Source organism: Impatiens glandulifera, chromosome 2 (assembly GCF_907164915.1).
Source record: "Impatiens glandulifera chromosome 2, dImpGla2.1, whole genome shotgun sequence".
Classification (NCBI taxonomy): Eukaryota; Viridiplantae; Streptophyta; class Magnoliopsida; order Ericales; family Balsaminaceae; genus Impatiens; species Impatiens glandulifera.
In genome coordinates, this window is record NC_061863.1 from 38399513 (window position 1) to 38418619 (window position 19107).

General features: G+C 30.6%; 1 protein-coding gene across 1 annotated transcript; it reads right to left on the bottom strand.

The window, feature by feature from the left end:
- Positions 1-7390: 7390 nt before the first annotated feature.
- LOC124924636 (F-box only protein 6-like) lies at positions 7391-8527 on the bottom strand. The gene has a single exon (XM_047464648.1). It carries the CDS (start codon positions 8525-8527, stop codon positions 7391-7393), a length of 1137 nt encoding a protein of 378 aa, XP_047320604.1.
- Between the last annotated feature and the right edge of the window lie 10580 nt (positions 8528-19107).

Below are 19107 nucleotides of genomic sequence, written 5' to 3' on the forward strand. Positions count from 1 at the left end.
TCAAAAATGAGAAAAAGGTCTTGAAGTGGGCTAAGACTTCAGAAGTGTATGATGCCCTTAAGAGAAAAGATCTGGTGGAAGCGAACTTGAGAGGAAGAACTCACTTTCCTATTCTCGAGGCAAGAAAAGCCAACTTCAATCCCATTGAGAAAGGTGCTGAAGCAGAAGAAAAGGCTTTGAAGAGGTTGGACGAGATTATGGAGAACTATAGCTTAGTGGTTACTCGGTACGTTGATGGAGCAAGTTGCTAAGAAGCTAGCCCATTCGGTAGTTCCTTAGATGAAGATGATCAAATGGACTTATTTAATGATGTTACAGATAAAGATAAGCAAGATGCTGCTCATCTGATCGAACTTGGAAGTCTTTCTTCAGAAGAGAATCATTTAAAGGCTCAACCCTCTATTGAGCAAGCCGAAGAACCTATTCAGTCAAATCCATCTAAAGAAAAAGAAGAAGTGATTCAAGAGCCTGCTCAAGCTCTTTAAAATAATGCTGATCAAGAGCCTGTTCAAGCTCTTATATCAAAAGAAAGAGATGTTGTTGAAGAGCCTGTTCAAGCTCTTGTAACTCATGAAGAAGAGGTGGTGAAATCTCCTGCTGTCAGAACAGAGGGATCTGAAGAAAAAGAGGCTGAAGTCAGTCAGCCTGAGATTATCAGATTAGAGGGGGAACCCTAAAAAAGAAAAAGAAGCTGAGAGTAGTTCCTCATCTAAGGGGGAACAAGATCAGAATGCTTAAACTTTCAAGCCTCTACTATTTTCCAATATCATTGCTGCAAATGTTTTTGTGAACATTCTTAATACTCTTCACAATTCAGGTAACTTTCTCGAAAGGATTAACATGGAAGAGAAGGAGTTGGAAGAAGAAGATCAAAATAAATCTGATGGTGAATCAGGGGAGGATGAACCTGAGCAGTCCATACAAGTTCATACCAACTTCAGTCCAATTCAGACCATGGCAGCATATTCGCAAAATAATTCATCTAATGAAGGATCTTCAGCTGACGGAACAAAGCTCATGAAGTCGATGTAAACAACAATGCTTCAGAATAATGTGGCAGTTATGCAATCCAACATGTCAAAATTTATGGAAGCCCAGAAGGAAGACAAGAAGAACTTTGATGATCTTGTCAAAACCCATAAAGAGTTGGAGCTAACATTGAAGAAAAACACATATGAGGTTGAAGACTCCAATACGAATTTTGGAAGGTTTGAAAAGAAACTCTTCAATCGACAATCCGAAATGATGATCCTTGAAAGACAGATAAATCTTGATAATCAAAGAGAGGTTATGGAAGCAATGGGCTTGATTCAGAATCAGCTGGATAAAATTCAAGGCAGCATGAGAAGAACATATGCTGAAAGACTGGAGTATGATGACTCTATCGCAAGGAAATTTCAAGCTGAAGAGAATGCGAAAGATGATGCTGAGAAAGAGCAGAATACCATTACTCAAGGAAATGATGTTAGAGACAGAAGAGGTGACAATGTAACAACCAGAACCAGATCTAAGCGAATGCCAACAAATGATGAAAACCCAAGGCCAACTAAAAGAGGCGGAAGTCGAAGCGGTGGTGATCACGGAAGCCGAAGCAGCGGTGATCGCGGAGGTTTGGCTTTCTTATGTTTTTGGCTTTCTAAAACATGGTTTCTGAATATTGGTGTTCTTGAAAAGTGTTTATGTAAGATGGATAAACAAGTTTTACTTCTTATCTATATGATGAATGCGTAATTCGTTATCTAGGTAAAGGTTTTAATATCATCAGCAAAAAAGGGGAAATTGTTGGGTCAAATTATTTTGACCAAGTGTCAAAGTAGTTTGACTATTGGAATTTTGATGATTAATGTATATAAAACTCAATTTATGTGTCTAATTGCTTTTGGTGAAAGTGTATCAAAAACAGGTTATATTAGAATTTGTTTTAATGAGGTTCATTAAACCAATTTGGCATTAGATTCACGAAGTTAGACGTGCAGTCTAACTAGTTGAGTTAGACGTGCAGTCTAACTAGTTGAGTTAGATATGCAGTCTAATACACGGAGTTAGACGTGCAGTCTAACTAGCGAAGTTAGACGTGCAATCTAACTAGCGGAGTTAGACGTGCAGTCTAACTAGCGAAGTTAGACATGCAGTCTAACTAGTTGAGTTAGACGTGCAGTCTAACACAAGGAGTTAGACGTGCAGTCTAACTAGTTGAGTTAGACTTGCTGTCTAACTAGTTGAGTTAGACATGCAGTCTAACACACGGAGTTAGACGTGTAGTCTAACACACAGAGTTAGACGTGCAGTCTAACTAGTTAAGTTAGACGTGCAGTCTAAACACTAAGTTAGACGTGCAGTCTAACTAGTGAAGTTAGACGTGCAGTCTAACTAGTTGAGTTAGACGTGCAGTCTAACTAGTGTAAGTTAGACGTGTAGTCTAACTCCTTCAAATTAGACTGAAGTGAAATGTAATTAGATGTGAGGTCTAATGGAAAGAGAAAGTTAGATGTGCATTCTAACTAGTGAAAGTTAGACGTGCAATCTAACTAGTGAAAGTTAGACGTGCAGTCTAACTCCTTCAGATTAGTCTGAAGTGAACTATAATTAGACATGAAGTCTAATCCCTTTAGACTAGGTGGTCTAATGGATCTTGTTATTAAACGGGGACGTCTAATTTCATTAGACGAGGTCGTGTAAGTGAAATACGTCTAATGCCATGCTTAAGAAGTTGCTTGAAGCTAGCACCCGCCTACCCACGTTCTCTAGCTGTACGCTACTCCTGCTCCACTTTCCTATGAAAATTTGTACGCAGCCAGCTGTAACCAATTGATTAATGCCACGTAAATAAATATTCTTCCCACTACTTGTTTTTGCAGGAATATCCTTGAAGAATATTTGACGCACTACCAGATTGGTACGACCACGATCTTTGTACTCAGAGTCTGCTATGTACTATGGAGGCGTTCCAATGGAAGCTCTCCACGTGTTATTATGAGAATTCGACCATTGGTACCTGCTCTTATTTAACGATCCTCAAGGACAACAGAAGAATCATCGATCTATCGATACTCAGATTATTCTATCTTAACTGTCAACTACTTTCTTGATTTTATTGTGTGTTAATCTAGAGAGAGTTACAATCAAAGAATTGTATTAGCTGAGTGATATTCTTCATATTGTAAGTTGAACAGAGTCTGTTCTGTTCAACAGTGAGCTAGTCGTGCGACTGTATTTGATTATTTGAAAGTTAGTGAATCCTTCCGGTGGTTGGAAGAAGGGCTGACGTAGGAGAGTTAACTCCGAACATCCATAAACAAATTGTTGTGTTGTTCCTTTTTGTCATCTTTCCATTATTGGTTCTTAGCTTCAAACTCAAGCAAACATTTCCGCACTTGAATCGTTCAAGAGTTTGCAAGAGGTTGCGTAGAATAGAAAGTGATTTAAATACATAATAGGATTTCTATCAAATCGTTTTTCCGAAGTCGTTAAAAATTTGACAGACCCCGTCTTTATTGATTACGCCGATCTTATCAGATATTGTATCAGATTGCAGCGCCCTCGCGGGAACGTGAACAAGAATTCCAAGCACGTGGCAGAACTAGAATATCTGTAGGAACTGGAATTTATCGTTTTTTAAACTCACTAGAATTCAAAGCATTGTAATCAGATAATTCATTTACTTTAAAATCATTCTAGGCCCGTCTAGATTGATCTCTTAAACTCGTGGTTTTTTTCCATTTTTGGGAATTTTTAATGAAATGACGATAAGTCGTTTTTCCCCAAAAAATTAATTAATCAACCTTTAACCGAAAAACACAAATTTAATTTTTAAAAATCTAAAAAATAAGTTTGTTGTTCTTGGGTTAATCATCCAAAAACAACTTCCTAGAATGCTTTCCAACATATTTCTAATGATGTTGGACAACTATTTGGATCATGTTTGATCCATCCGATCATTTTTGTTTGTATCAAAATCAAAATTTACAAAATAATTAAAATTTTGAGTTCTTGAATTGGTCCAAACGAACAACTAGTGTTCATATTTTGGAATCAATCATATGTATGAAGTATAATGAAGATGGAAAGCTCACTCCACTTTAAAAACTATTTTAAAATAAAAAACCCCGTTTTTTGGCCATAAAATATTTTAAACAAATTGATCATAAACCAAATCGATTGATACATGGGATGATGTTCTAAATGTCCCTAGGAGCTTTGTGAATCTACTCATACCCTTGGATCAAATAATTCAAGCCTCCATAATACGTTTGTACACTATGTCATTTTTATTGATTTTAAAAAATCAATTGGCGTCTTTGTCTTAAATAAATAATATTTAAAATTAATTTAAAATAATTAATTTGAACAACGAATATAAAAAAAAAATCAAAAGACTCAGGAGAGATGAAAGAAAAACCGTAGAGATTCAAAAGCAACAAGAAAGATTTCTTAGAGAGAGAATTGGGGATTCAGGAAGAAGATACTCAATCCTTTGAGTATGACCGTTTCTTAAATACAGAAGAGCTGACGTGTGACTATTAAATTGATGATTATATGAACCGTCAAAAATCTAAGAAATCTATTCCCAAGAGACGCAGCTATCATTTAGAATTAATTATGAAAGAGTGATATTAATGTTCGTTGTCCTTGAGGATCTTTATATAGAACACAAGTATCAATGATCGAATCTTCCGCATTGAAACGTGGAGAGAATCCATTGGAAAGTCGCCCATAGTACAAGAGTGAAATAGGCTCTGTTCTCAAAGATAGTGGTCGTACCAATCTGGTAGTCCGCCAAACAATCTTATAGACCTGTCCTACAAGGAACAAGTAGTGGAGAGAATAATTACTTACGTGAAATTCATCCATTGGATATAATTGCCTGTCGTACTGGACTACAATGATGAGTGGAGCAGGAGTAGCATAGAGCTAGTTGATCGTGGGTAGACAGATGCTAACTTCAAGCAACTGCTGAAGCGAGACATTAGACGTGCTCCATTAGACTGTCAAGTCTAAGGAAGTTAAACGCCCACGTCTAATAGCGAGATCCATTACACCACCAAATCTAATGGAGTTAGACAGCACGTCTAACTACGTTTCACTTCAGACTTGTGTGAAGGAGATAGACACCAGCGGACTAACTTTCATCTGTTAGACTGCACGTCTAACTACGTATCTGTTAGACTGCACATCTAACTACGTTTTTGTTAGACTACATGTCTAACTACGTATCTGTTAGACTGCACGTCTAACTACGTATTTGTTAGATTGCATGTCTAACTACATTTCTATTAGACTGCACGTCTAACTACGTATCTGTTAGACTGCACGTCTAACTACGTATCTGTTAGACTGCACATCTAACTACGTATCTGTTAGACTGCACATCTAACTACGTATCGGTTACACTACATGTCAAACTACGTATCTGTTAGACTGGGCGTCTAACTATGTATCTGTTAGACAGCACGTTTTACAATGTATCTGTTAGATTGTACTTTTAACTACGTTTTTGTTAGACTGCACGTCTAACTACGTATCTTTTTGATTGCACGTCTAACTACGTATCTGTTAGACTACATGTCTAAATACGTATCTATTAGAATGCACGTCTAATTACGTATATGTTAGACATCACGTTTAACTACGTATCTATTAGACTACACGTCTAACTACCAACACGTCTAATAGACCTATTTCAAACCAAGTCTAACTTAGCATATTTTTTATGCACCTGCACAAAAACAATTTAGACGGTTTAGTTTCATTTTTATTTAAGTTTTACACAAGTTCATAATCAAAATATCGTTAGTCAAGATAATTTGACCCAACAGAACACAACACCTAGGACACCAGTCCTAAGGCCCGTTTGGTTCCCATTTTCAAATTCCTAAATTAGTTTTGTAATTTTGGAACCTAAAACTATTTTCCAAAAATCATGGCAAATTAGATAATGATTTCAAAAGATTTTTGGGATATTTCCACAAAAAAATATTTTAATAACATAAACTTTAACTAATACGTTTGTACACTATGTCATTTTTATTGATTTAAAAAAAACAATTGGCGTCTCTATTTTAAATAAATAATATTTTAAATTAATTAAAAATAATTAATTTAGCCTACCATTTTGATTCCTTATCCACTCAGGATTCAAGAGAAAGATAAGTTATGGGGAGAAAACTATTAGAGTAAAAAATATGTTTTAAGATGTCGTCCATATTTTTTACGTTACATTTACCCTCAGTCAAAGACAATTTTTACTACCTATCAAAATATCATTGAGATATCCTGATGACACCATTAGATTAGTTTATTCGATTTACTCTACTTAACCACTCATTTATATGAATCTTTTGAGTCATCTTGAAAAAAGTACAAGATTGTTTAATCTTTCTTTATTAGAATTTTAAGTTTTGCAAACATTTATATTATTTAATATCCAAATTCTCATTTAGTGGTTTTGATTTAGTTAATGTTATTTTACAAATTAATATTTTATATGTAACTCTTCATTTAAATTAATGACAATTAATTTATTTTAAAAAATAAATACATTATGTCTCTGATTTACCACTAAGCTAAAGATAATAATTAGAAAAATTATCAAAATACATATATGAATATATATGATGATGTAAATTGTCATTTTTTATTATCTAAATCACCAATAAAACCATATAGATTCGATATAAAAAATTATGAACCGTCCGAACAAAACTCGGTTTGGTCGGTTAATAATTGTTCTAATTGATTTTTTAGCTCACTTAAAATCATAAGTTCATACTAAGTCTTAGTTAAATTTTTAAAAACATTACTATTTCACAATATTTTCAAATTTGGAAAAGATTAAAATTAAAAAAAATATCCAAATGATTGGTCTCGAGTTGATAAGCTTTAAATAATTATTAAAATTTTAAATTTATTGAAAATTTTAGAAAAACAAAATATATTTCAATAATTGTATGAATGTAAAATTGTTGTGCGAATGAAATTTGAAAAGTAAATAAAATAATAATATCATACTTAAATAATGATGTGTTTTATAATAGTTAGGGTCTGACTAGTTATGATTATTAACTCTCTCACTTTTGAAATTTTTAATAAAATATTATTAACTGTTTTTAAAAAAATAATATTATTTAAATAAAAATTCTAAATAAATACTAATAAAATGAAGCTCAATAAAAAAATGTATTATAATAATAATACCAATTTAAAATAACTTAGATTAAGGAACAAAATTCATTATCAATAAAATAAAGATAGTTAATACTAAGTTAATGTGTTGCAATAATGCATAAATAAAATGTGATAAGCTAAAGTGTCGTAGTAATACATGGATACAATGCAATAAGCTAAGGTGTTGCAGTAATGCAGTAGTAATACATGGATACAATGCAATAAGCTAAGGTGTTGCAGTAATGCAGGGATAAAATGCAATTTTATGTCGAAACCTTTGATACGTCATTCCTCGGGGAAGTAAAGATCTTGGAGCTTTAAACCATTCTTTCTTCACAACATCATATGTTACTAACATGAACAATTTTTCAGAACTAAAGCACAAAAAGATCATATCTTTATTACCTACACAAATCATATTTGCACCCTTCCTGTACAATTTCAAGCACAACTCACGTGGCATTTTGTCGAAGTACTTCCATAATAATGTTGTTTTTTCAAACTCCCAAATGCAAATAGAAACACGCGATTTTATCATCACACAAACGAACATGATTCGTCCCCCACATTCTACAAGAAATCGGCCAGAAATCATATCATGTAGAATCGGGACTGAGAAATGATTCCAAATTCCAGACAACGTATTGTAGCAGACCATACCGTTTGGATATGAAGACATAAAGTAAAGACAACCATCCACGGAGATAGCCTGCGAGCGTAAGTTCAAAATATACGGCAACCTTATGCTCGTTGGAATAACTTTTGATTCATACCATTTATTCTTGTTGGAGTCAAAAATTATGTACTGGCCATTGCAACCTAAGAAGAGGATCTTATAGCCCTCGATTGTGGATTTTCCATTCATCCACATTCCAACGGCTACTTGAGACCAATCCATGCTTGAACAAGCTGGAAGCTCCTTGAATGTCTGAGTAAGTGGGTTACCCACGAAAAAACGGGTATGATGAATATTGACAAAACAAATTATACCACCGATAGAAGCTAGAGGGTAGATAACCAACTTCTCTAAGAAAGAATGAACTTTTTGATGGTGCCATTTATTCGAGGAGGGGTTATAAATGGCTGCGGTGTTTACATTGTCGTGGGTGATGGTGTAGAACCAAGGTTGGGAGATGGGAATTTGAGCATATTGGTCCCGAAACGAATGAGAAGTCAACATGGAGTTCCACTTTCTACTAACACAAAGGAAACGAAAGAAGGTAGATGTTGGGAGTCTCGCCCCAACGACTTCAAAGAGGTCTTCCGGGAATTTTTCCCATATCTTAGGTAACATTTCATTAGACGAACATATGATCAACTTATTTCTACGACTTTTCCTACGAGAAGTCTCCCCGACTTCCATCATTTTAAAGGTTAATACTTCCGATTCTTCAATATGAAGCTCAATTATTGACCATAATCATTATTCTACAATATCCCAACAAAATAAAAGGATCAAAATTTGACAATGTAAGTAGAGATAAAATATAACTTAAAAAACCAATACTGATTTATAAGATTTATAGATAGATCTAATTTTGAACGTTTTAAGTTGTAGTAAATCTAATGTAACAGATTTTTGCTAAATTCAAAATGTACATTAATTCTAATTCTTTATTTAAACAAGTATGAAAATTAAAATTGAACCGTCAAATTCTAATACTAATTTTACCCTAAAGAAACATAGTTTCACATTAAAAATAGGATAATAAGATGTCTTTACAATACTTTTTAAACATCTATGCAGTGAATATGATAGGAAAATAGAATATTTTCAAACACTAAGAAGGAATATATTATTAAGACTAGAGATTATGACAAAATCGTTATACTCTACCTGCTTCCATTTGCATCAACCAAAATCATGGGGTTAGAATCACTTAGATATTTAATATTAAGGGATCTTTCATTTCATTATGACAATACAGTCTTTGCAATTTAATACCAAATATATAATATTCCAACATATCCAACAGTGTTTGGTCAATGACTAACACCTAACAATCAAAAGAAATGCAGGTCTTCTCAAATACATACTTGTAGGAATTGGAAACCTGAATAATAAGATTTACTCTACTCAATATCCAACCATGAAGTTTATTACATTCTGTCTTTCTAAACCCTATCATATTATACATTCTGTCTTTCTAAACCCTATCAAAGAGGACAAGGAATAATGAGTGAAAAGGGACATCATGAGACCTAGCTAGTTTCAAATCGTTGGAGATGAGATTAAAATGTGTGGATTGAACATGCATAGGCAAAATATAGAGATAAGATTAAATCCACGGTTTGGACAGCCAAAGGAAGAAGATAAGAACAAGCATAGAAAAAAGTACCTATCACTCAGTGGCGGCGGAATCGTCGAAGGATGAAGATGAAGAGAAGCAAAGGAAGCTTGGCCAGTGATATAATATAGGTCATTTGTCTCTTCTCCCTCCGGATCAGTCCGCTCTCTACAAGTGTTTTTTCTACATTATTAATTTTGTTTTTCTCATACATTACTAATAAATAAACACACACAAAGATTGCACCTTCAATTCCTTTTAACTAACATTTTTTTATTAGATTTGTTTCATAAATTCGTAATTTTTTCTTAATATTTTCAATTTCACAAATATTAAAAAATAAAAGTTAAAAATTAATATGATTAAAATTATGATAATAATTATATTATATAATAATAATTTATATGTATTAATATGATAATTAATTTTAAAATGTATTTAATAATAAATGATAATATTTAAAAAAAGTATAACAAAAAATTGAATTAGAAAAGTAAACTAATTTGTGAAAGAATAAATAAAAAAATTTATTTTAAAAGTTAAATAAAACTTACCAAATATATAATGAACAAAAAATATTTGATTAATTTTTTTTTCTAAAATATTATTGACTTTTTTAAGAAATTTGACAAAAATAGATTGATAAAAATTAATTTCCATAAATCTATCACCTTTTTAAATATATCTTCAATCAAATATTTTTTTAAGATAAATAAAATATGTTTAATGTGTAAAATACTTCTCTCTGTATTTAAATCATAACTCTCAATCACTACTAATTTATTAGTTTAACTCTCTAAATCAATTTTATTTTAAATGTTAATGAATAAATATCATTTTATTCTTAAATGTAAATGAAAGATTGATTCTAGAACATACTTTTATATGTGGTTATTCATTGTATAAATACAATTATAATCATGAAATAAAATATGAAAAAATTATAAGGATTTTTTAACAAATAAAATATTATAATTAATAAATAAATTCTTCCAATTTAGGATAAAGAAAAATATTATTTTAATTCAAACTCATAAAAAGGTAGTCATTTTCTTCAAACACAATAGTTAGCCCAAATGTATATAGATGTAGAAATTTGAAAATGTATTGATATAAATAAATAAGCATACATTTGATGTACCCAATTATTTATGAGGATGGCTAAGAACTAAAAAATAGATATAAATTTAATCTTTACTATTCAACACATTAATTTAAAATTATTGATCCATTTAAAATGTTAATAAGTGAGAAAATCAGACACATAATAAATAGAATTTCACATTATTGATCAGTTCAATTTTGAAAAACTTGTACAAGGTTAATTCTAAAATAAATTCAAACATAAAGCTTTTTATACTTATGTTTGGTTATTGAACTTCAATTTATCATCTTTTACTACATTACTTTTTTATTTCTTAACAATATTTTTGTGTTAACTTGTTATTTCTTAACAATAATTTTGTGTTATTAAAAACACGTAAGATTGATTATATTAATTTATTTATATATCAAAAGAATACAATCACAAAAACATGATCAATTTATCTTATGAAATATGAAAAATAAAAACTACAAAAACAAAAATTATAAAACACTAATAAACACTTTCAATAATTCAAATAGTTATGTTCAAGAACGATAAATGTTTATTACAATTTATCACTTGCAAATTTATTCAAAAGAAAAAACATATATCTCAAAAAAAATACATCAAACTAAAGACACAATTTTATAATTATTAAATTTAAGAACGTATACCCAACACACAATACCAATTAAGATTTTGACTTCTTGAATAATAGAGAAAAACTATTGAAATATAATAAAAATTGAATTTTTAATGTAGCTCATAACTTATCAAATAAAATAAGTTAGATATTCAAATGAACAAATATCATTTGTTTCCACTATTACATCAAAATATGTGAACATGCATAAAATTAAAATTAAGATTCAAATACTATTAATTTTCTTAATGTATAAAAAATAGAATAGATTTAAAACAACTGAGAGAATGGATTATTTTTCTATACAAAAAGAAATATCACTTTCAATACATTTACATTACTAAAAATCAAAACATATTACAAAATATATATATATATATATATATATATATATATTGTTTAACTTATTATTTCATTATCTATTATTACCAACATATTTTAACCCACATTTAAAACTATTAATTTTCCTTTTGAATCCAAACTCTAATAAATTTAAATTTTAACTCCCATGAGCCTAATATACATCATAATCCTAGTTAACATTTCCTTATTATAAATTTAACCTTGGACTATTTTCAAATTTACAATCCAAAATATTATTCACTCAAAATGTTATTACCCCTACGTTTTATGTTTAACATCTAATTGAGATGCCAATCGTATCCTATACATCATATATATAATTCTCCCTATTCATATTTATTAATGTTAACAAAACATAAAAAGTCATTGTGTTCTCCAATAAAAATTATTAAGTGATAAAATAATTAAGGATTTGTGATGAAGTACACTTCAATAACAAGAATAATCAAAACATAAATACAAAAATTATAGGCCATACCAACATGAACGATGACCTTCATGTTAGCTTTGTCATGGTCATGAAAAAAGCCCCCAACACAATTCTACATTCTACATGTTGCCTCGTACCTAAAATATACAAAAACATTTAATGTTAATCAATACCAAGTACATCTTACATAATGAAAAAATAGTACATAAATTATTTTAAATAAAACAAACATTTAGCAAAAAATATTTATAACACTAAAAATTATCATATTTTGTTGTACTATATTATATGAGTTCATCATTTTACATGAGACAATAAAACATTATAATTAATTTTAAGTATTTTTACCAAACACGAGATAAATAATCTAAACATCTTACAGACCAAATCATTCTAGTATGAGAAAACATAATTTTCTGTAATAATCAATATCAACATCCAGGATTAGTTTTTCCAAACCAATAAAACTCAACTTAGAATAATTGAAAAATCATAACTAAATCATATTGAAACTCTGTCACCCCATCCCAAAATCAACTAGTTGCAAAGAGAAAATAATTTAAACTAAGATTAATAGTTAAATCATAAAGAATAAATAATTGAACAATATTACAAAATTGCATCCACGTCAAAAAAGTCTAAGACCTACTTATAAGAGGAAGAAGTAATGTATTATGATACCAAAACTAAACAAAAAACAACTTAGACCATTTATTTAGGGGGAAATAGTATAATATCCATCCAATGACAAAAAAGATAAAGGTCATCAAATTACTCAAATTAAAAATAGAAAACCAAAAGGATTAGATATGGACAATAAAACTAACTGAATATCAAGTCTTCTCTGTATCACCCATAATATCATTTTATTAGAATAATATATATATAATCAGTGTGAGACTCTATGTAAACATCAACTAGATAATATCATTAACAAGAAAAAATATATCTTTTTATCATTAACAACGTGTGTGCTATTACTTATATTAATGTAGAATATAATAGTGGAAACAAATAACCTAGTGGAAGAAAGATGGTAAGCAGAAACAGTAATAAATGTTATAGGTATACTATAATAAATGTCTTCCAAAAAACTACACGAGATTGACATTTCTCATCATTCATCAAGAATTATAGAAGACAAAACAATTATATGTTCAATGATCCAAACAAAATAAACTATTTCAAAAATAAAGGTGAGCATAAAATTTTGACAAACTCAAATTTGTGTAGAAACATTAATCTATTCTTACAACATTAAGTTGGTATTCTAGGATTAAATGAGTCGAGGACAAACGGAACATGGTTGCAAGTTAGAAAAATAAATGACTAATTAACTTAATAAAGAGTCACCATTTTCTCTTTAAATTTTAGACATAAAAACACTATAAAATATCAAACACGAGAACCTATAATAAAACGTCTTCTGGGTTTATACAGATATCAAATAAATGAAAGAAAATAAAATAGACAATGTTGTTATTTGAATATAGGATAAAATAATATGACTTTGGAGAAATAATAAATTTGAGATAAAATAAATAAGTGGAGTAGAATAAGTTTCATAGTAAATTAACTCAAATCTTGCACCGCAGCCAACAATATGTATACACCTAATAATGATAATGAAATGTTCGAATTCAAATCTTCTTTCTAAAACTACAACCATTATTTTAACTAACATAATTTTACTTTCCTTTCTACTTAAGTAGATAGATGTTAGATTTTAGGAATGTTAGTAGTGTTGTAATTAATCTCACTCCTTATTTAGGTGAAGATGATAAAGGAAATTAATCAACTTATTTTTGGAGAAAAATTCTTAAGGTTAGAATAATTATAAAAGAAACATACTTGGTTTAGAACCATGTAGTGAATAATCTTTTAGGGTACTTTTTTCCCTATTCTCTAAAAATATATATATATATATATATTTCATTTAATTGGAATACAGAAGAGGTTAATACTGAAATCTAAATACTCGTCAAGCTGCTCGAAAAAATGCTAATTAATGTTCTTTCTATAAATGACGAATATCTTTAGCGATTGGTTATGATACCAATCAGTGTAAAGATAATAATACCGATTGATTATAATATCAATCGGTATAGCCGAGTCAATACCGATTAGTTATAATATTAATTGGTATAACCTAGAAAATCCGATGGAAACTACGCGGCAACTTTCCACGCCCTTTTGTAGATGACTTATACCGATTGGTATTACAACCATTGGTATAAAGCCTAACATTAATACTAATATCATGTATGTCCAATTTATCTCCAATGTCAATTTCAATCTAAATCCGTTGATTCACAATTCAATCCTTATATCCAATGGTGCCAAGTATTTCCCATTAAGTTCACACATAAGTTGACACAGATTAAAGAATACGACTCGAATTGAATCCAAATCATATGTTTTTTCCAGATACATATCTCTTATCTATTATCTATGTATCTATCTCATCCTCCTTACAATAAAATTCTAATATTTTTCTGAGTCTTCACTTCCTTTGTATCTCTCTTCCTACCTAAGAATCCCAAACTACTTTTGCAAGGCATCAACATCTTATTGAATAAATATTCAGCCGCATTTAATCAATGATAAAGTGTACTTGGAACAAACCGTAAAGTATGTGATCAACTGTGGTATTATCTATCATTGGTCCATCACCGAGAATAAATATTTCTTAATGTCCATCTATTCGTTTGTTCTAAAAAATATCAAACATTGATTCAATTTCTCCTTATGTCCATCACCAAGAATGAATACGGCTTAAAATTATTAGACTACCAATAGATTCACAAGAAAAGGATGAAGTTTCCATTATTGAGGAAATTGAAAGCCATCGAATTTTGATGCAGCCGACTGATTAAAAAACCAAACAATGACTAGGGTTATAGAATCACAAAAAATTAGGTATCCAACTATAATTATAAATTGAACCTTGTTGGGTGCGATTCTATCTCAGTCATTCGATCAATCTTGGGATTGTAGCATTATCCCCCTTCATTTCTCTGTCGTCCTCGACGAAGTGATATTGGTCAGGTTTGACTTCATGTTAGCGACATCTATAGGCATTGAATGTTTATTTTTTTAGCTTCTTTCCAAGTCTAGTCTTCTCTTTCTATCCATTCTTAGCTGATTAACAGTTTCTTTTGGTCTTCCCTACATTACGAAATCTCGTTCACCCATAATTTTTTTTCCTGATAGTTTATGCATCAATTTAGGGAATTTATACAATGAAAGAAGAGATCCCTTAGACATTCTTCAATTGTGATATATGGAAGACATTATGTATAATGACATTATTTGAGAGAGAGTTTATAGAATAGTTTATGGATCGAGAGCTGCATATATGGCAATAGTATCACTAATGCACAATATTCGATTTCTAAAGTGAACTCGTTTATCTTTCTATCATTCAACTGTTTCATGCAATTATATATATTCTTTTTAGCAGGGAAGAAAGGAGTCGAGCTATAGAACCGTAGTCCTTCATAAACTTTCGATGTTATTTAGTCAATCCCAAAATTCCTTTCAATTATTTTACTAATTATGGAGTCGACCATTTACTCATGATCTCTAGATTCTCTAAGTTAGTAGTCATTCCACATTCATCCAATATAATATCGTACTGTATCATGATAATCACTTTCATATATGTTTGTTAATCCTTAGCATCCATTGACCATTTCATTGACAACACCTGAGTGGGCAATGTATCATGACTTATATATTTCATAATCTTGTTGTTTATAAAGTTGAAGATTCTACATCTATTGACCATGATCACCATTGGTAAGTTTCTAATCTTGCTGAGAATCTGAAGTGTTTGAAAATTTTTAGAACCGGTCAATTCATGTAAAGAAAATGTGGGATCTTCCTCTGCAATGAGTTGCCATGAAGGAGAATTGTCAAGAAGTGGTATTAGGGTGACTTCTTAGAAACTTGGTCATTAACTGAGACCATGAATAACTTTGATTTACATATGTGGTTAGGTTCCCACCTCTCATCACAAGTGTAGTAGAGGTCTTTAATCCTTTTTTATCCATTATAGTTGGGTTTAATTGCTTTATGTGGACCTAGTTCACGTTAGAAGAAGACGCATAAGAGGGGTTTGGTCAGGTCGGTTTAACGCAGTAGTGGTGGTTCTGAAATATACATGTGGCCGCTGCTTAAGGACTCGAGAAACCGCAATATGACTACATTTACAATTTCTTCCCTCAATCTGAACAGGTAGTAGTCTATAATATATTCTCTACACATACTATACAATTTTTAGGAAATTATATGTATTGGAGATTTTTTCTTTGAATGAACTAACATGTTTTAAGTGCATTAATTTTCTTATGGGGGTTTCATGTGTAGAAGGACCGAACTATATTAAGAGGTCCCTCTTGAACACGTTCCACATCATTACTTTCATGTAGTTGCTTTGATGAATTTATGATTGAGATTTCCTAATTCAACGGACTATGAAATATTGAAGGGTTTCGAGGATAAGAAAAAACAGTGATAAGAAAAGAACACTGTTAGCGCATAATAGTTCAAGAGTTTTAAGATGAAGAATGAAGATTCATAAATTTAATTGAGAGAAGCCAAATTTTCACAAAAAATTATTTATGCTCTTAATTGGGTGAGTTCGTTTTATATACAAGTTTTATATACAGACAAAACCCAGTAGAGAAATCAGTTACAATAGCTCAAGTTTGAGCATGAGGATAAGTTCAATAATCTAGGGTTAGAGTTTCACAAAACTAGATTTGAAAAAAACAGAAATTCAAACATTCAAATATATAGGCCTAACTTGTGAATTGAACATTGTTGGGAACGATTTAATCCCAACCGCTCGATAAATCCTGGGATAGTAGCACATAACTATAAGGATTGAGCTATTTTGTTGGGTGTTTTTTCAAATGAAAGCGAAATCCAACACGAAATCTACCGTAGAAAACCACAACAGTGAGGGTTTTCTTGAGCCAACGTCATCTTTTCTATCTAGGCCATAAATTTAAAACTTGGGTCACAACCACCTAATTAGAGGCAGTCTGGTTAATAACAAATTGCAAATACTAATTTGTAAGTCATTTAGGAGAGATTGAAAATCTAGTTACAGAAATAAAAAACTCCGGATTTTTTCGAGAGAGTTCTAGCTCATTCGCATAACCGGTTATACTAGTGAAGAAGAAAGATGGGACTTGACGTTTCTGTATTGATTATAGACGACTGAAAGAGATTTCGATAAAGGATAAGTATCATATACCTTCAATCAACGATCTGTTGGACAAACAACATGGAGCTATTATATTCTCAAGACTAGATCTTCGGCGAGCTATCATAATATACAAGTAGAAGAGGAAGACATTCACAAAACGACATTTGTGACACACTCAGAATTATATGATTTTCGAGTTATGTCATTTGTTTTATTTGATGCACCAGTCATATTATTCAGTCCCTAATGAAAAAAATGTTTCTAACATGGTTACACAATGGACAAAGGAGTACACATTTTCTTACAAATTTCTTTTCTACAGTACCAATTTAAACAAAAATAAGGAGCAGCTGGAATCAATTTTACATATTCTAGGAAGTAACCAGTTATTGGAAAAGTTATCTATATGCTCTTTCGAGTTATTGAAACTACTTGAGCCACTTCGTTAGTAGTAATTGTGTGGTAGTTGATCCAAGTAAAATCATATGTATTCTAGTATGGCCAACTCCAAAATAAGTGAAATCATTAAAAGGATTCCTAGGATTTACAAGGCATAACAGAAAATTCTTATGCAATTTTGTTTCCATTAGTAAGCCATTGACGGATTATTGCATAAGTACGACTATTTTGTCAAATTGAAACATCCGTTCATACCATCCCAAATAGCTTCTTCCTTTCTTGAGAATATATATAAATTACATGGATTGTCTCAAATAATCGTCACATTTGGATAACAATTTCCTTTGACAAAATTGAGACCGGGAATGTTAAAAAGGCTTAAGGACGGAGAATGTAGTGAACCCACAAAATGATCCGATCACTACTATATAAGAGATTTAATCAGAATGTCAAACCTTACTAGACTCTAATTACTTCTTAACTACTGTAATATGTTTAGTATAAATAGTGGCTTCAAACTCAAAGACAATACAATAAATTGATGTATTTCTCAGTTCACCTTTTCTAATATTTTTCTTCAACCTAGTCTAAATAGTCTATGATTACATTATATCTAGTTGATCGAGGAAGGTATCACACCTTTAAACAAAATAATATCAAATAATTATCTTTATATTAGAAAGAAGTAGGATTAATACAAACTATTAATTTTACCTTACTAATTCAATGTTCTTAGAGTTCCATAAGAAAAACAATTATTAACAACACTCAAATAAAAATAATTCCAAAAAACAAGAGGAGCATCAGAAGAAATTTGAAAAGATATTTCAGAAAGGGAAATACTTACCTCAAGAGTAGAAGAACAAATCAAAAGAAAAAGAAGAGAGAGCTTTACAACTATACGAGCTTGTCCATCACATATAATGGAAGAGGAGAAGATACAATAAATGAAAGTTTGTATTTAATTTACTTAAACATTCTGTGTGAGACCTTTCATCTTCTATTGTTACTGTTTTATTTTGGTCAATAAACTCATGTGTTAACCCACAAAATAGGTTGATCTGTTTATACTAATGCAAATATCTAAATCAACAATAGCGCATAACTTGACAATATAATATTAAACATTATTATATATAAATAACAACCAATAATAATAATAAATTTATTTGACAAAATTTTATTACTTACAAATCTTCTATAACATGGTCACTTTTTTTTTCAAACACATCCTTACTTTTAACCATTTTGTAAATTAATTATAATGATAATATCTATATAAAAAACACTTTATATAAAACTAGAGTGGGCCATCGTGCCTATACAGTATTACTCGACTTTTGCAATTTGTGTCCCAAATCTATTTGTGTTGTGTCGAAACTCATTCTCATCCGTGTCGTATTGTATTTTGACTCGCTCAAAATATCATGAGCCTGGGTCCAATCGTGTTGTGTTAACTCGTGTCAATAAGTTTATTTGTTTCGTGGTAACTTGTGTCAATAAATTTATTCGTAT